At 48.3% G+C, this 14,751-nt stretch overlaps 1 protein-coding gene across 3 annotated transcripts in view; it reads left to right on the forward strand.

The window, feature by feature from the left end:
• The first annotated feature begins 901 nt into the window (after positions 1–901).
• Positions 902–14,751, forward strand: part of CHD3 (chromodomain helicase DNA binding protein 3) — a 117,710-nt gene continuing 103,860 nt past the window's right edge. Inside the window, exon 1 of one of the 3 annotated variants that reach the window (XM_068273994.1) lies at positions 902–999. In XM_068273994.1, coding sequence (XP_068130095.1) covers positions 918–999 — 82 coding nt within the window. In that variant the 5' untranslated portion in view covers positions 902–917. Of the gene's footprint in view, positions 1,000–2,929; positions 3,783–14,751 lie in introns of those variants that run through there. The other 2 variants (XM_068273993.1, XM_068273992.1) reach the window with 2 other exon arrangements.

Below are 14,751 nucleotides of genomic sequence, written 5' to 3' on the forward strand. Positions count from 1 at the left end.
TTTAAAACAAGATCTTCCAGCCATTACACACATTTATATATCTATCACTTCTGGTTTTGTCTGTTTAGAGGTTAGACATCCTACTACAGGCTTTCCCTTGACACAAACTTCTGCACCACTAAGAATGACTCTGTCAAGGTAATCAAGTTTGCTGACAACACCACCACCCTAAGCCTCATGGACAAGAGTGGCCTACCATCCGGTGATCGAGAGGATCAGCAACTGGTGTAAGGTCAACAAGCTTGTCCTCAACTCAGCAAAAAACATTAAACTGACCATCAACTTCATGAATTCCCTCTGGTTCAATGGAGGGCACCAAAGTCCACAGAGATTGCCTCCTGGGTATTACCATCTCCAGTGACCTAAGGTTGGAAGAGAACGCCTCCAAAATGCAGAAAAAAAGACCCAACAACAGCTGTTCTTCTTGCGCCAATCGCTAAAGTTTGGAATGACTTACCTGACCCGCTTCTACTCCGCCACCATAGAGTAGATTAATACAAGAGTGCCAAGCTTGAGCTAGAGTCAACAAAACCACAGCGAGGATTATCAGGACCTCCCTCCTATCTCTACTTCTCCAGACTGTGACCCGGGGCCATCACGATCGCAAACAATCCCTCCCACCCAGCAACCGCTGCCTCAAATTTCTTTAATCCAGTTGCCACTTCAGGGCCATCGCCACCAGGACCTCCAGGCACAGAAACTCTTTCTTCCCCCAAGCAGTTCTGACCTCAACTCAGACCAATAGCAATCTCCAATGTGTAATATGTCCCCCCCCCCATATATAACTTTATTTCATTATGTGCCTATGTATGTTTATCTCTGAGCTGTCTGTGCCAAAAACAATTCCTAGTACGTCACTTTATACTTGGCAAATAAATAGGATTCTGATTCTATGGGAGTTTGTAGTCCATCAACTAATGGTTTCAGAAGATCTTGCAAATGCCATTTCTTCAAGCAAGTGGAACCAGAGGCAGCAGTCTTGCAGGCATAATTCTAAAGGTACGTGCAGGCATCATACCCCCAAACAGTAGATTTGGGCGTCCCAATAGGCCGTAATGTGATTTAAGGCTATAGTGGCACACCCTGTGTAATTTGGGCATCGGCAATAGCCGGTCCCAAATTATAGAGAAAGGCAACTGGGCAATTTGGAAATAGGGTAACAGTAGGGCAATACATGCAAGGGAACCAAGCACCACTTTTCTTTTCCTGGTTTCTAATAGCTATAGGAGCTGCCATGCTCCCCTTCTAGCCGCCCGCTATTTATCGGCAGGGAAAGTGTAAAGATGGCATCTGTGACTTCTCTAAACTCTTTGAAGCACAGTAACTATTAGCCCAGCCCCTGCTGATGAAAGCTTTTGTTTGCGATCTGCTAACGTGTGCAATAAAATAATTACATCAGTCCTTATATGCCTGAAGCTTTTGCAGTTGGGCAGGCCGTGGAAGAAGGATAATAAACGCCTCTGCTAAACTTTTAAATGAAAAAAAAGTATTTTTTTATTAATGCGTTACATTGTTGGCAAGCATATTTAATGTGCTAGCAAGATGGCCTGGGTGCTAAAAATGGTGCTCAGTTCACGTTAAAAAAATTGAAAGAACCGCTAGTTCAGAGAGCACCGTCATTCAGCTTTACCAGTCTTTCATGCTCATGCACCCCTTCAGTAAATCTGTTCATTGTTCGGGTGACACTTTTAAAAAAGCGAATGACAATGTACAGACACACTGTATGGCTACAGCCATGCGCTATGTGCTATTCTATAAAGAGGGATGATGGGGTGTCTCATGGTACTAAAGACTAAACAGCCCAATGCACTCTGTTTAAAGACTCGCCACAAGGGATCGTCAAATGCTACTAGGCCGCTGCACACGCTACGTTGTTGGCCCAGACGGCTCAAAATAATCATCACAGCCAAGGATTACTCAGCTGCATAGGGGCTTTGAGTCTTTTTCACGTGAAACCGTTATTTTTTTCTTACATTGGTTTTGGTGACTACTATTTAATAATCGTTGATACAAAGAGAAACTGAAATACAACTGCGGTAGCCTAAGTATTAACCAACTCGATAGAGCGCTGAAGAGGAAGGCGCTAGGACACCTGTACACAAAAGTACATGGTCACCAAACTCGATGACAGTTTCGCATTTATACACCGCTTACCCCTCCAATACACGATAGAAGTCATTTCAGTATGCAATCTTCTCCGTGCTGCGACTGACCTTGGTGCCACCATAGACATGATGTCATTATGTCAATGCCACGCAGCAGTGTAATGCCGGACCCTGAATTACTTCTCCCACCAAGTTGGTATGACTCGGAGGGGGAATAGTAGTTAATGCCGCCGGAATTTCAGCGGCAGCAGGGTCAGCAGTCAACCTGCGTTAAAGTGACCAGGCGGCGAAAACCAATGTACGCCCCACACTTCCGACATCTGGCAGAGTTTTCCTTTAAGTTAGGTTTGGCAGGAAGAAGCATAAATCTTTAAATCTGCTTCAACTTTCTGCTCTCCCTTAACAGAAAAAAGAAACCTGATACAGTAGAATAAATCTAGTTGAAATTTTATCAGTGTTTGGGTTGTTTTTTTTTCAACCCCCCCCCATCATCTACATATTTCTCCCCCACGCTTTTTCCAGCACTTGCAGCCCTCCCCCCCCCTTCCTCGCCTTGAAAGTCAGCCTGTATTCCACTGTACATTGAAATCCGTCTAGCCACATATTGACACACACAGCCCCACCCACCTATTCTATGCCTGGTCACATATCATATCTCTTCACTCTCTCTCTATATTTTTTTTGTTGTTGTTGAATTGTGCCAGTGGCCCCCCCTCAGCCATTCTGTGCGGCTGTTTCCACCAGAGAGACAGGAGAGAGAGAGAGAAGGAGGCTGCAGTGTATAATAGAAATGGTCTTAATAAAAGGGGGAGTAGCTGCTGTGTGATTCAGGTGGGGGGAGGGATGAGGAAGGTTTATAAATATCTCACACAGCCTCATTTTATTATTTTTTTTTTAACTTTACATATAATAATTGAAGGGGCGGCCATCTTGGTTCCCTGTCAACTTTTCTATTTGATCCTGAATAAAAATAAATCCCCCCTGCCCTTGCAAAGGGATTTTTTAAAACCCTCATTTTTTTCACCCCCCTTTAACACTTTTCACCACAGACAACTTTCTGAACCCCACTTTTTTTTTTTTTTTTTAAAGGGGGGAGGGAGTCATTTGTTTTTCTTTCTTCATCAAGAAGGAGGGGGGTCCTGGACAAAGAAAAGCAGATTTTTTAACCCCCCACCACCCCCTCCCCACCTATGGGGTGATATTTTTGATCCTCTCAGGTAAATGACTGGCCGTTGCTGAGGTAAAAGTAGCAATTTTTTTCGCGACTTTTCGCGTCCTGTGAGGAGGATTTCGCCGCCGCCCACTTGATTTTTTGATAGTTTTTTTTTTCTCCCGGGAGATTTTTGGCGGGTTTTTTTCCCCGGTTACCGGAGTTTGTGGCCATGGCGTCCTCCCCGCTGAGGGACGAGGAGGAAGAGGACGAGGAGGAGATGGCCGTGTCCGAAGAAGGGGACGGCGAGAAGGAGGAGGAAGAAGAAGAGGAGGATGACCGCGGCGGCGACGACGATGAAGAAGAAGGCGACGAGGAAGAAGCAGAGGCGGCGGCGGGGGAGGAGGAGGAAGACGACGAAGACGCTCCGAGGCGCCATAGCCCCAGCCTCCTCTTCCCGCCGGAGGCCTCGGGGGAGCCGGGGAGTGTTGAAACCGACGACGCGCCAGCAGTCGCCGCTGCCGCAGGTAATGGGCTCCGCCGCAGCGAGGTGTGGAATGCCGGGGCGGCTTCAAGTCCCCCCCCCCCCCCCCTTGTGTCGCCGCTGCCGCCTCAGGTGATCGTCAGGGGTGTCCGCGCGAGTGGGGCGGCTTCAAGTCCCCCCTCAGGTAATCAGGGGTGTCCGCGAGTGCAGGATACGGGGGCTGCTTCAAGTCCCCCCTCCTCCCCTCAGGTAATCAGGGTGTCCGCGAGAGCTGGGCTTCTTCAAGTCCCCCCCCCCCCCCCCCTCTCTCGCATTAACCGTCGGACGGTCTCACTTGTCTGGAGGGTGGCGGCGGGGCGAGGGGACGTCTGTGTCCCCCTATTGTATGAATTGGTGACGGCAGACCCCCTGTGTCCACCACAACTCCCCCCTCCTCCTGCGTGTGGCGTGGTCTGTCCCATCACCTTTTTTTTCTGAAGTGGGTGACAGTAGAGGGGATGTTCCCGCCATTTTTTTTTATTAGAGTGGCCAATGGCCTGGAAGGGACAGTGTAGAGTTAGAAGAAGGCAGCTGGAATGAGCTGGACCTGGGAGGAATCCTGTTCTCTGGAGGAAAGGGGACACCTACTAAGGTGGTCATACACGATGGCATCTTGATTGTACAATGTTGAATATTACTGTGTATTTATCTAGTATTATTGTGTCATCTTACAGAGAAGAGAACATAGTCCTGTCGCTGGCTGTCCTCAAAGGAGCTCACAATCTAATCCCTACCGTAGTCATCCCTACCATAGTCATAAGGTGCCATTATTATTCTGATTCATTAACAATACAATTTTTCCAATCGATCATTTGATTGTGATAAGTGATTGGAAACGATTGTTCAGGCCCACTAACGGGAGTTTTGGGTCGATTCCATCAATATGATTGACAGGGATGAGCGACGGATTAAAAACGGATGAAATCTGAAAGGGTTTAATTCAGATTTTATCCTAATTACTGCAGCTGGGGGGGGGGGGTAACTTCCCCAGCATGCGTCTTCTTTCATCTTCTTTCATCCGTCCCATGCGGGGTGGTCAGAGAGAATGGCGGGGGAGCTCACGCACCTCATGGGGCTGGAGGAAGCCCCAGGTAAGTATATATACAGGGTATATATACAGGGTACTTATCCGTTAGCCGGGCGCATCCGGCAGGTGGCGCTAATTACTATTCCCCCTCCAGGCCGACATGGATAGTAGGGAAAGATGTAACTCTGGTGGAGTTTTGTCGCCACCTAGAGGATGCGCCCGGCTAACGGATAAGTACCATATACAGCCTTACACGCCATCTCGGGTACACTTTAAAGAGATACCCCCTTTCTCATGAGAAATCTATTCCTTTTCACAAACTGATCATCAGGGGGCTCTGTATGGCTAATATTGTGCTGAAAACCCTCCCACAGTGTGATGTCGGGACCATGGTCCTGACAGTTTCCTGTCTGTGAACCTCATTGCGTTGTGGGGCATAACAGCTGTTTACAGCTGGGTCCAACTGCCAAAAAAGCAAGCAGCATCTTCTTCTACTGACATCACCTGCCAGCAGTAAAAATGTCACAATGTGATAAATGTCAGAATGTAAATCAGGGAGAGGAAAGATTTGGGCAAACATTGACTAAATCATTTATACATGATTATTGTAAAAATGTAGCACTTTTGTTCCTCTTTAACCAGCTGGGCGTTACGGACGAACTCAGCTCGTCCAGTAACGTCACACTGGATTTCTCAGGCCCCGCTGGGCCGATTTGCACAATTTTTTTTAAAAACACGCAGCTAGCACTCTGCTAGCTGCGTGTTGGGTACGTTCGCCGCCGTTGCCCCGCTACCCGCCGTGTAATAGCCCCCCCAGTCAATGCCAGGCAGCGCTGAGGGGTGGATCGGGACTCCCTCTGACATCACGACGTCGATGACGTCATTCCGTTCATCGGCATGGCGACGGGGGAAGCCCTAAAGGAAATCCCGTCCAGAACGGGATTTCCAGATGGGCTTGATCACCGGTGGGAGGGACGCCGCAGGGAGGGGGGAATCATGTAGCTAGCGGTAGGCTAGCTACATGATAAAAAAATGTATGTTAAAAAAAAACCTCCCAGGGCCGCGGGAATCAGAACGCTAGGCAAGTTAAACAATACTAGTCGCCTGGCTGTCCTGCTGATCTTACTGGTTCGAGTAGTATCTGAATCACACACCTGAAACAAGCATGCAGTTAACCTTGTCAGATTTTTGGCAGAAACTTCTGATCTGTATGCCAGGCAATGTGCATTGTTTAAAATTAAATATGTCAGCCTTCTCCCCCTAAATTAAGTTTTCTTTAACCATTTAAGCCGCCTGGATGTGATTGTCACATCCAGGCGGCTGCTGCTGCGCTTCTGTGTGCTCCCTCCCGTGCCGCCCCTCGTTAGCCCGGAGATCAATGAATGGGAATAGTTTCCTTTCATTGATCTAAGTCACTAAGGCAAAAAAACCGACGGCTTCTTATCAGAGGCTGCGGTCTTTCTGACAAAAAAAAAAAAAAAATTGTCCTCCTTATGCTTCCTGAAAGTGAGCACTTCGCTTCCAGGGTTAAAAAAAAAAAAAAAAAAAAAAAATTCACTGTGGCCATCTTGTGGCCAAATAGTAAAACTACACCTACATACATTAATAAAATAAACCCACATAATTATATTTAAAATTAACCGTTTACCTCCCACACCAAAAATTACCCAAATAAAATTTTTAATGAAAAAAAAAATTACAATTAAAAAACAAACAAACAAACCATAGTTACCTAAGGGTCTGAACTTTTTTAATATGCATGTGAAGAGGGTATATTTTGCGAACATTTTTCAAATTATAAGCTTGTAAATAGTGATGGATGTAAAACTGAAGAAACGCACCTTCATTTCCAAATAAAATATTGTCGCCATACATTGTTATAGGGACATAATTTAAATGGTGCAATAACTGGGACAATTGCGCAAATAAAATACATAGGTTTTAATTATGGTAGCATGTATTATTTTAAAGATACAATGGGCGAAAACTGAGAAATACTGAATTTTTTCCATTTTTTTCTTAATCCCGTTAAAATGCATTTAGAAAAAAAGAATTCTTAGCAAAATGTACAACCCAAAGAAATCCTAATTGGTGGCGGAAAAAACAAGATCTAGATCAATTTATTGTTATAATTAGGGATAAAGTTATTGGCAAATGAATGGGAGGTGAAAGTTGCTCGGATGCATAAGGTGAAAAATACCCTCAGGCTGAAATGGTTAAGGTCAGTTTGGGGAAACCAATTAACTTATCGATATGTTTTTTTGCCAAACGTATGCAGTGCAAGGGCAAAGGTGCACATTAATGGTACAATCTCTCATGATATTGGCCCTCTGATCTGATCATTGCAGTCTATTGTAAACAATCCTTCGGGCCCACCGGTAAAATGAAAAGCCATTCAGACTAATAGAATCGATCCGAAATACAGAATGTTTGATAGGACAATTGTTTAGCATCGATCTGCAGCATTAACGGTACCCCAATCGGTCGTACGTCGGGAAATTGTACTGTTAATGAGCACCTTAAAAAGTGGACCTGAGCTCATAAATCCTCTCTGCTCTAAGGCTTCCTTCCCACTAAGACGTTGCATTAGGTGGCACGTTAAGGTCGCATAACGTGCCCCTAACGCAATGCCTGGTGGTGTTGGAGCAGGACGCTACCAAGAGCCGTGTTAAAAGCAGCTCTTGGTGCGCCTGCTCTGTCGGATGCGCTGCGGAGACCACGTGAGCGGAGCTCTCCGCATCACGTGGTCCCGCCAGCCAATCAGCCGCCGCTCCTGGAAGTAAACACTGAAGGAGTCTTCGCTGCTCATTTATTGATGATGCAAAAAAATATTGCGCGGACGCAATTAAAGAGAATCTGTAATGAAAAATAAACCCCTGGGGAATACTTGCCTCGGGAGGGGGAAGCCTCTGGATCCTTATGAGGCTTCCCCATCCTCTTCATCCTGGGGGAAAGGGGGCAAACAGATTGGTGCTGGGCAGAAGCATTGGCTTCCCCATTGGGTTGCAAAAGACCAGTGGGATTCCTCAGCAACGGGGAGGATTCTCATTTGTTCTTGGTGGACCAATGAACATTTTCCCTGTTGCTAGGGAGAGTTGGTCTATTGTAATCCAGTGAGGAGCCCCATGCTCCTGCTGCCCTCCAGTCTGTGAGCTTTCGGACTGAAGGGAGGAGCTAGCGAGGGCGGAGTTGGGGACATGAGGCATTCAAGCCCAGTGATTGAAACAAACGGATGTAGAGGATGCAAATCAGACGGTACAGACGTGCAATGTTTTGCATCCGCTACAAATGGGAACCAAGCCTTCAAGTGTAACGGAGATGGTACACTGGTGTTTATTTATACTTACCTGGGGTTTCCTCCAGCCCCCTGAGCATCGTGGCCTTCCCCGCTATCCTTTCCAACCCCTCCGTTCTGGTGCCACGACTCCCGGTAATCCGGTCAGTTGCCGCCAGTCGAGGTCTCCTGCGCATGCGCGGCTCAGCTGCACGTGTGCACTCGCCGCGCTGCCATCCCTTGGTGCCTTCTGCGCAGGCGCAGAACGCTCCACGTGACATGCGCAGAAGGCTGCGACTGCCCAGATTACCGGGAGTCATGGCGGCTTAATGGAGGGGCCGAGGAGGACGGTGAAGGTGGCCACGGTACTTATGAGGCTGGAGGAAGCCCCAGGTAGATATAAATTAGCGCTAGTGAACCATCTCAGGTTCACTTTAAAGAGAGTCTGAAGCGAAGAAAAATTTACAGTGCTGTTCAGCAATATGAGCAAAGATGAATCGCCACCTCCGTGCAGCTAAACGATGTATTTAACCCCACAAAATCCCAGGGCAAAATTCCACTACTTTCCAGAGGGCTTTGTGCTGCAGCTCTGCCTCCAGTACAGTCAATCTGTGCTGATCGCCGCCTCTCCCCGCCGCTCTCAGTGAAAGAAGACTGGGAGGAGGCGGAGATCCACGGAGATTGACTGGAGCAGAGGCAGAGCTGCAGCGCAAAGCTCTGCCTCCTCCAGGAAGTACCGGAGGATTTTGCCCCAGTGATTTCGAGTGTGTGTGTGTGTGTGTGTGTGGGGGGGGGGGGGGGGGTGTTTAAATACATCGTTCAGCCGCTTGGATGCAGTGATTCACCTTTGCTCACATTGCTGAAGAGCAGTAAAAAGAGGCATTTTTCTTTGCTTCAGACTCTTTAAGCCTTGTAGACACAGAGGGATTGCTGTCGTCCAGCTTGGTCCCTTTGGGTGACAGCACATGGACAAAGCTGTACAGATAGGTTATTACCCTGCATGCTAGTGACGAGATTTTTTTCTATGGATGGGGGCAGAGGAACAAGGAGCAGCACATGATGGAGCAGTTTACCACGGGGAGGAGAGGGGATTGAACAATGTGATTGGGTGTCAGTTATCGCTTAAAATCCAACATTCTGTTATGTTGTATGTATTACGAATTAAAAATCGTGATGAACTGTAAAATCTAGTGTGTGTACAGGAGCCCCATCACCCCCCCGCCCCCCAACGTCCGACCACCGATTGCTCTTCTACTCGCCTTGCCTGCCAGAAGCCACTCCCTCATGCACTGCACCTGGTCCCTCCTCCTCCCTTCATAGTAAGGGTCGATCCAGACTTGTTGGGTTGCAGATCGGAATGTGTTTTAAACCGATCAGTTTTTTAAAGTGCTGTGCTTTTGCAGCATACGTTTCCAGTCTGTTTAAACCTATGTCAAAAACGTGTCCTTCTTTCCTGTGTGTTTCTATTGGATAAAGAGGTCCGCAAAGATGAGGCTGAGGGGAGGAGCAAGCATTAGGCAATCTGCTTTGGCACCAGGTTTGTGTGCAAAGCCCACGGATCCGTTTTTTGAAGTGTGTGAAGACGGTCGCTTTCTTTAACATTGCTATCCATGGCTCCGTTTTTGTCCAGGGCAAAAAACTGAGCCACGGATACGGTTTTGAAACAAGTGTGAACCGACCCTAAAAGACGCGTGGCTAGACTGTTGACGTGTCTGCATACAAGGTGGCCCCAAACTCTCACCCCGACGGAATGATTCTCGGTCCTTTTTGGCGACAATTTTTGGCAGTGTGTTTGTAGCTGTAGACAAGGTGACCATGGATAATCATTTTGGCTGGTTCATATTTAGTGTCTTTTGCAGTGAGCTAGAGAAGTCTGATCCACAGGTGGATTTTTTTGCCTTTAGACATGTTGCGGTCACGGTTTCTGTATGTGTAGCTGGACCATCTCCAAATGCATATTGCTCAGGAGCACCTGAGCCATGTGGCCATGTAAGAGATACAGAGAGCCCAACTTCCAAGAGGTCCTCCTCTGAGCCGTTATGTTGGAGCAACTTACGCTGTAATACATATATAACCCTACTTACAATAGTCCTGAGGCTTCCTGGGTCTTTTTTCACCCAGCCCGTTGCCTCCCACTGACCCTTTGAATATATATGACAAGAGCCAAGTAGTGGGAAGCCTCAGGATGGTCTAGAGAAGAGCTCCCCAACCCTGTCCTCAAGGCCCACCAACAGTTCATGTTTTGCAGGAAACCACACACAATCACAGGTGGGGTAATCAGTGTCTCAGCAGAGCTGATTAACTACCTGTTAGTGTGCCTTGAGGACAGGGTTGGGGAACACTGAGGCTTCCCAGATCCTCCTCAAGCCCACTGCTGGTGCCTGGAACTCTTTTCTTTTTGTGGCCATGCTCCCATCTGAGTACAAGCTTCTCAGTACTGGGCATGCATGAGTGTGGTCCGCACATGCTCAGTAGAACGGAGCTGCTCATGCACAGAGGAAAAGGCTGTGCACAATTGGTTTCGTTCTACTGGGCATGTGCAGACTGTGTTCGTACGCAGATGGGAGTGCAGCCTCAAGAGCTTATTCTACAAGCTCTTGTTGAATATGTTTAGAGGAACGGTGGCTTCGAGGAGGATGAGAGAAGCCTCTGGACTTTTCAGAAGCCCCCAGCTACTGAGGTTACTTTCTAATTTTTATTTTAAAACTGGCTTCAGGTCTTTAAAGGACTCACAAGGTGAATAAAAAAAGTGATTTTTACTTACCTGGGGCTTATTCCAGCCCCTACAAGTCCTGTGTGTCCCTTGGCGCAGCCCCGGTCCTCTCCCGCTGGCAGCCTCTGGAGATCACCGAATACGCATGGGTCGGTGTCTTCTGCACATGCACGGGTTTGAGCCCGCACCACGTGTGCCTGCCTCACCAGTAGCGTACTGGGCCTGCGCAGTACTACTGTGCAGGTGCAGTACTCTCCCGATGACACGGGCTCGCATGCGCAGAAGACGCTGACCCATCTGGGGGTTGGCGATCGTTAGAGGCTAACTGCAACACACACAATTGCTCACTACCAGTTCAAGCAATTTCCTACCTTTATCTGGTCAGCAGGCGCCAGTCGGCCAATCAGGTGTACGGTCATACATCCTTTGCCTGCCATACCAAAGCGGTGAAGTCCCTGGAAGTGAGAGATCTAGTGCTCGCCTGCATTTCCATCTAGGCATTGCATGGTGGTTTAGGGGCCCCCGGCCAGTGAGAGAGCCCGGGGCCCCTGGTTGTCGTGCGAACCAGTGTTGGTGATTTTAAATTTCTTTTTTGCAGCTTCCAGGATGCGGTTGACAGGTGAGTGGTTAGGGAGGGGACTGTGTGGGAGATGCCTACACGCGGCGGTCCCTGTAAAAGATGTAATCAACGATTACGTCCATCCGAGCCTCCCACCTGAATGCTACTTTATGCTATTCCTGCTAGATTTGGTATGGCAGGCAAAGGGTGTATGACCGTACACCTGATTGGCCGACTGGCGCCTGCTGACCAGATAAAGGTAGGAAATTGCTTGAACTGGTAGTGAGCAATTGTGTGTGTTGCAGTTAGCATTCAGTTTAGAGGTAATGGGGGTGACATCCCTGGAAGTGAGAGATCCAGGGCTCGCCCGCATTTCCCTCTAGGTATCGCATGGTGGTTTAGGGGCCCCCGCCCAGTGAGAGAGACTGGGGCCACTGGCTGTCGTGCGAACCAGTGTTTGTGATCGTTAGAGGCTGCCAGCAGGAGACGGTAGTAGACCGGACTTGTAGGGGCTGGAAGAAATCCCAGGTAAGTAAGATTAGTTCTTTTGTAATTCACCTTTTGAGTTCTTTAAACTCTAATGAGGAAGATAGTAACTTTTTTTTGATTCTTACAGCCATCGCTATTGGTGGTCCTGTTCTCCGTTTCCTCCCCCTTCCTTAAAGTGTACCTTAAGTGTCCCAAAAAAATTGAGTTTTACTCACCTGGGGCTTACCTCAGCCCCCTGCAGCTGATCGGTGCCCACGACGAGTCGCTCTGATGCTCCGGGTCCCGCTGGCGGCCACTTCCGGTTTCGCCGTCAAGACCCGTCAGGTTGGGGAACGCGGCTGATACTACGCGTTCCCAGCCAAAATAGCACCCCTATGCGGCCATATGTCCACATAGGCACCCGTATGCGGACATATGGCCGCATAGGGGTGCTATTTTGGCTGGGAACGCGTAGTATCAGCCGCGTTCCCCAGCCTGACGGGTCCTGGCGGCGAAACCGGAAGTGGCCGCCAGCGGGACCCGGAGCATCAGAGCGACTCGTCGTGGGCACCGATCAGCTGCAGGGGGCTGAGGTAAGCCCCAGGTGAGTAAAACTCAATTTTTTTGGGACACTTAAGGTACACTTTAAAGAATGACATGCAGCTTGTCTGAGCAGGGTGCACATGCTGGTACAGCCGGATGATAGATGGAGGTCAGATCATACTTTGTGTATCCAACATCCATCTATTGTGTGTATTGACCTCACGTTATTCTCCCCTCCGCTGCGGCGATCCTCAGAGCTACTGATTCACGGTTGGATTCCCAGTTACTCGGTTTACATCCTGCAGAGAAGAGTCAATAATAATCCTGCAATGCTGACTACAAACGCAGCAGTCGGGTTCCTGAAGTCTTTGGGTGTTCTGACTAACGGCTTTGTAGGGCTGAAGGCTAAATAACAGACGCTGACTGCTGGGAATTGCACTCATAATCTGCCAACAAGCTTTTCAAAGCGCTTTTGCTGAGCGATTATTTTATTCACTACCTGACATCAGTTTATTCACTACTTCGTAAAAGCGCTCAGGATATCGCAATTCAAAGCACTTTTTCAAGCGCTTTGCGATTTTCCTATACCTTCCATTGAGCAAAAACGCTCAGAAAATGGTACAAGTAGCTCACCTGAACTAAAAATAAAATAGAACAACTTGCCATATCTGGGGCTTCCTCAGTGCACCCATAACATCGGTGTCCCCTCGGCTCTGCTGAATTACTCTCCTGCTACTTGGTTTCAACCCCATTCACAGACAGGTGCATGCAAAGTCCTCTCCTCCTCGCATCTCCTTTGGTCATACTTCCAAACTGCTGTTTGCAGCAGCCGAGATAGAGAGTATTCAGGGCACTTGTGGTTCAGATACATATGTATTTGCATTCGGACAAGTTTCCAACAGACATGGCTTGTGAGTGGACTGAGCATGCGCCTGTCACAAAGATCTTGGGGGGGGGGGGGAACAAGATGTTAGAGGGGAGGCACACCAAGGTGTTGGTGTCACTGAGGAACCCCCAGGTATGACCAGACCTGCTACACTTAAAGTGGTACTGAAGAGTGCCTGAAAAAAAAAGTTTCACTTACCTGGGGCTTCTGCCAGCCCCCTGCAGCCAAGCTGTCCCGTGCCGGTCCTAAGTGTCATCTGTTCCCCCGCCGCGGATCACGTTCACTTCCTGCAGTGGAAGACGATTTCTAAGTCGATGTCCACTGCGCCCTCGCTGCACGTATCCTCGTTACGTGTTCCTGTAGCCAGAAGCATGCTGCGCAGTACTAGAAAATCTCTACTGTGCCTGTGCAGTATGCTTCCGGCGACGGGACCGTGAACAAGGACCCGCATGGCCGCACAGGCGCAGTGGACGCCCACTGCGCAAAGTGCAAGTGAGCGGGGGAACGGAGGAGCGTGGAGGGCCGGCCAGGCCACAGGTCGGCTAAAGGGGGCTGGCAGAAGCCCCAGGTAAGTGAAACAGGTTTTGGACTGGTCCATCTCCTCATGGGGGATTCTCTGGGGTTTTTTTTTTTTTTTTCAAAAGCACCAACTAAAAGGCAGTTGCTCATCCAACTGCCAAAATAGTATGCAAGCAGTTAGAAAGGATAGCCGGTATGTTTGCATAGATCCTCTGCATGGAGTGCTTTTGTAAATAATAATGGAAATACTGAAAGTCCCCCATGAGGAGATGGACTAGCTCGTTGACCCTCTCGAATACCAATCAGTCTTCTTCGAGTGATCAATCAAAACGTTTCAAACCATATCCCCTAAAGTCACTAGTTGCAAAACGCCATGTATTGGGAATTCACTGCAAGATAGGATCCTGCCGATCTGGGTTAATATAAGCCGGGGAGGTAATTGGCCACCTCTTTCTGTCAATCTGTTTGTGGCCACCTCAGTTCCCTCAGTATCCTGCCCTGGAATAGTTTAGCAGTCAGACTTCAAACCAATCATCTCAGCGGTTCTCTCCCCTCATGTTGGTGCCAGGAGAAAAGGAAGAGCAACCAGCTGGCACTGTTTCTGTTGGTACCGACGTGAGTGGAACAAACTCAACCAGTCTCTAGATATTGGAAATTTCTGTGGCAGCAATTAGATTGAGACAAGGTGGCCAAAAAGCCTTTAGTGACCAAAGTTTTCAGCATATTACCCATAATAGGCATTGGCTTTACGGTAGTGCATAGATGAACTGGTGCTCCAGTGATTGCCTCAGCCCAAATGAAACCAAAACTACCTCAGCTCAGAGAATACGCATCTGTTCATTGTAGTGCTGAATGTTTTCAACTAAAGTTTAGGGGATTATCAGCAAAGGAGATTTTGGTGCTGGACTTCTTCACGCTGGGGGTTCTTTGGGACTTTCCACCCCCCTAAATTTCGGGTAGGGTAGAGGTAGGGTCACTTGTTGT

Source organism: Hyperolius riggenbachi, chromosome 3 (assembly GCF_040937935.1).
Source record: "Hyperolius riggenbachi isolate aHypRig1 chromosome 3, aHypRig1.pri, whole genome shotgun sequence".
Classification (NCBI taxonomy): domain Eukaryota; kingdom Metazoa; phylum Chordata; class Amphibia; order Anura; family Hyperoliidae; genus Hyperolius; species Hyperolius riggenbachi.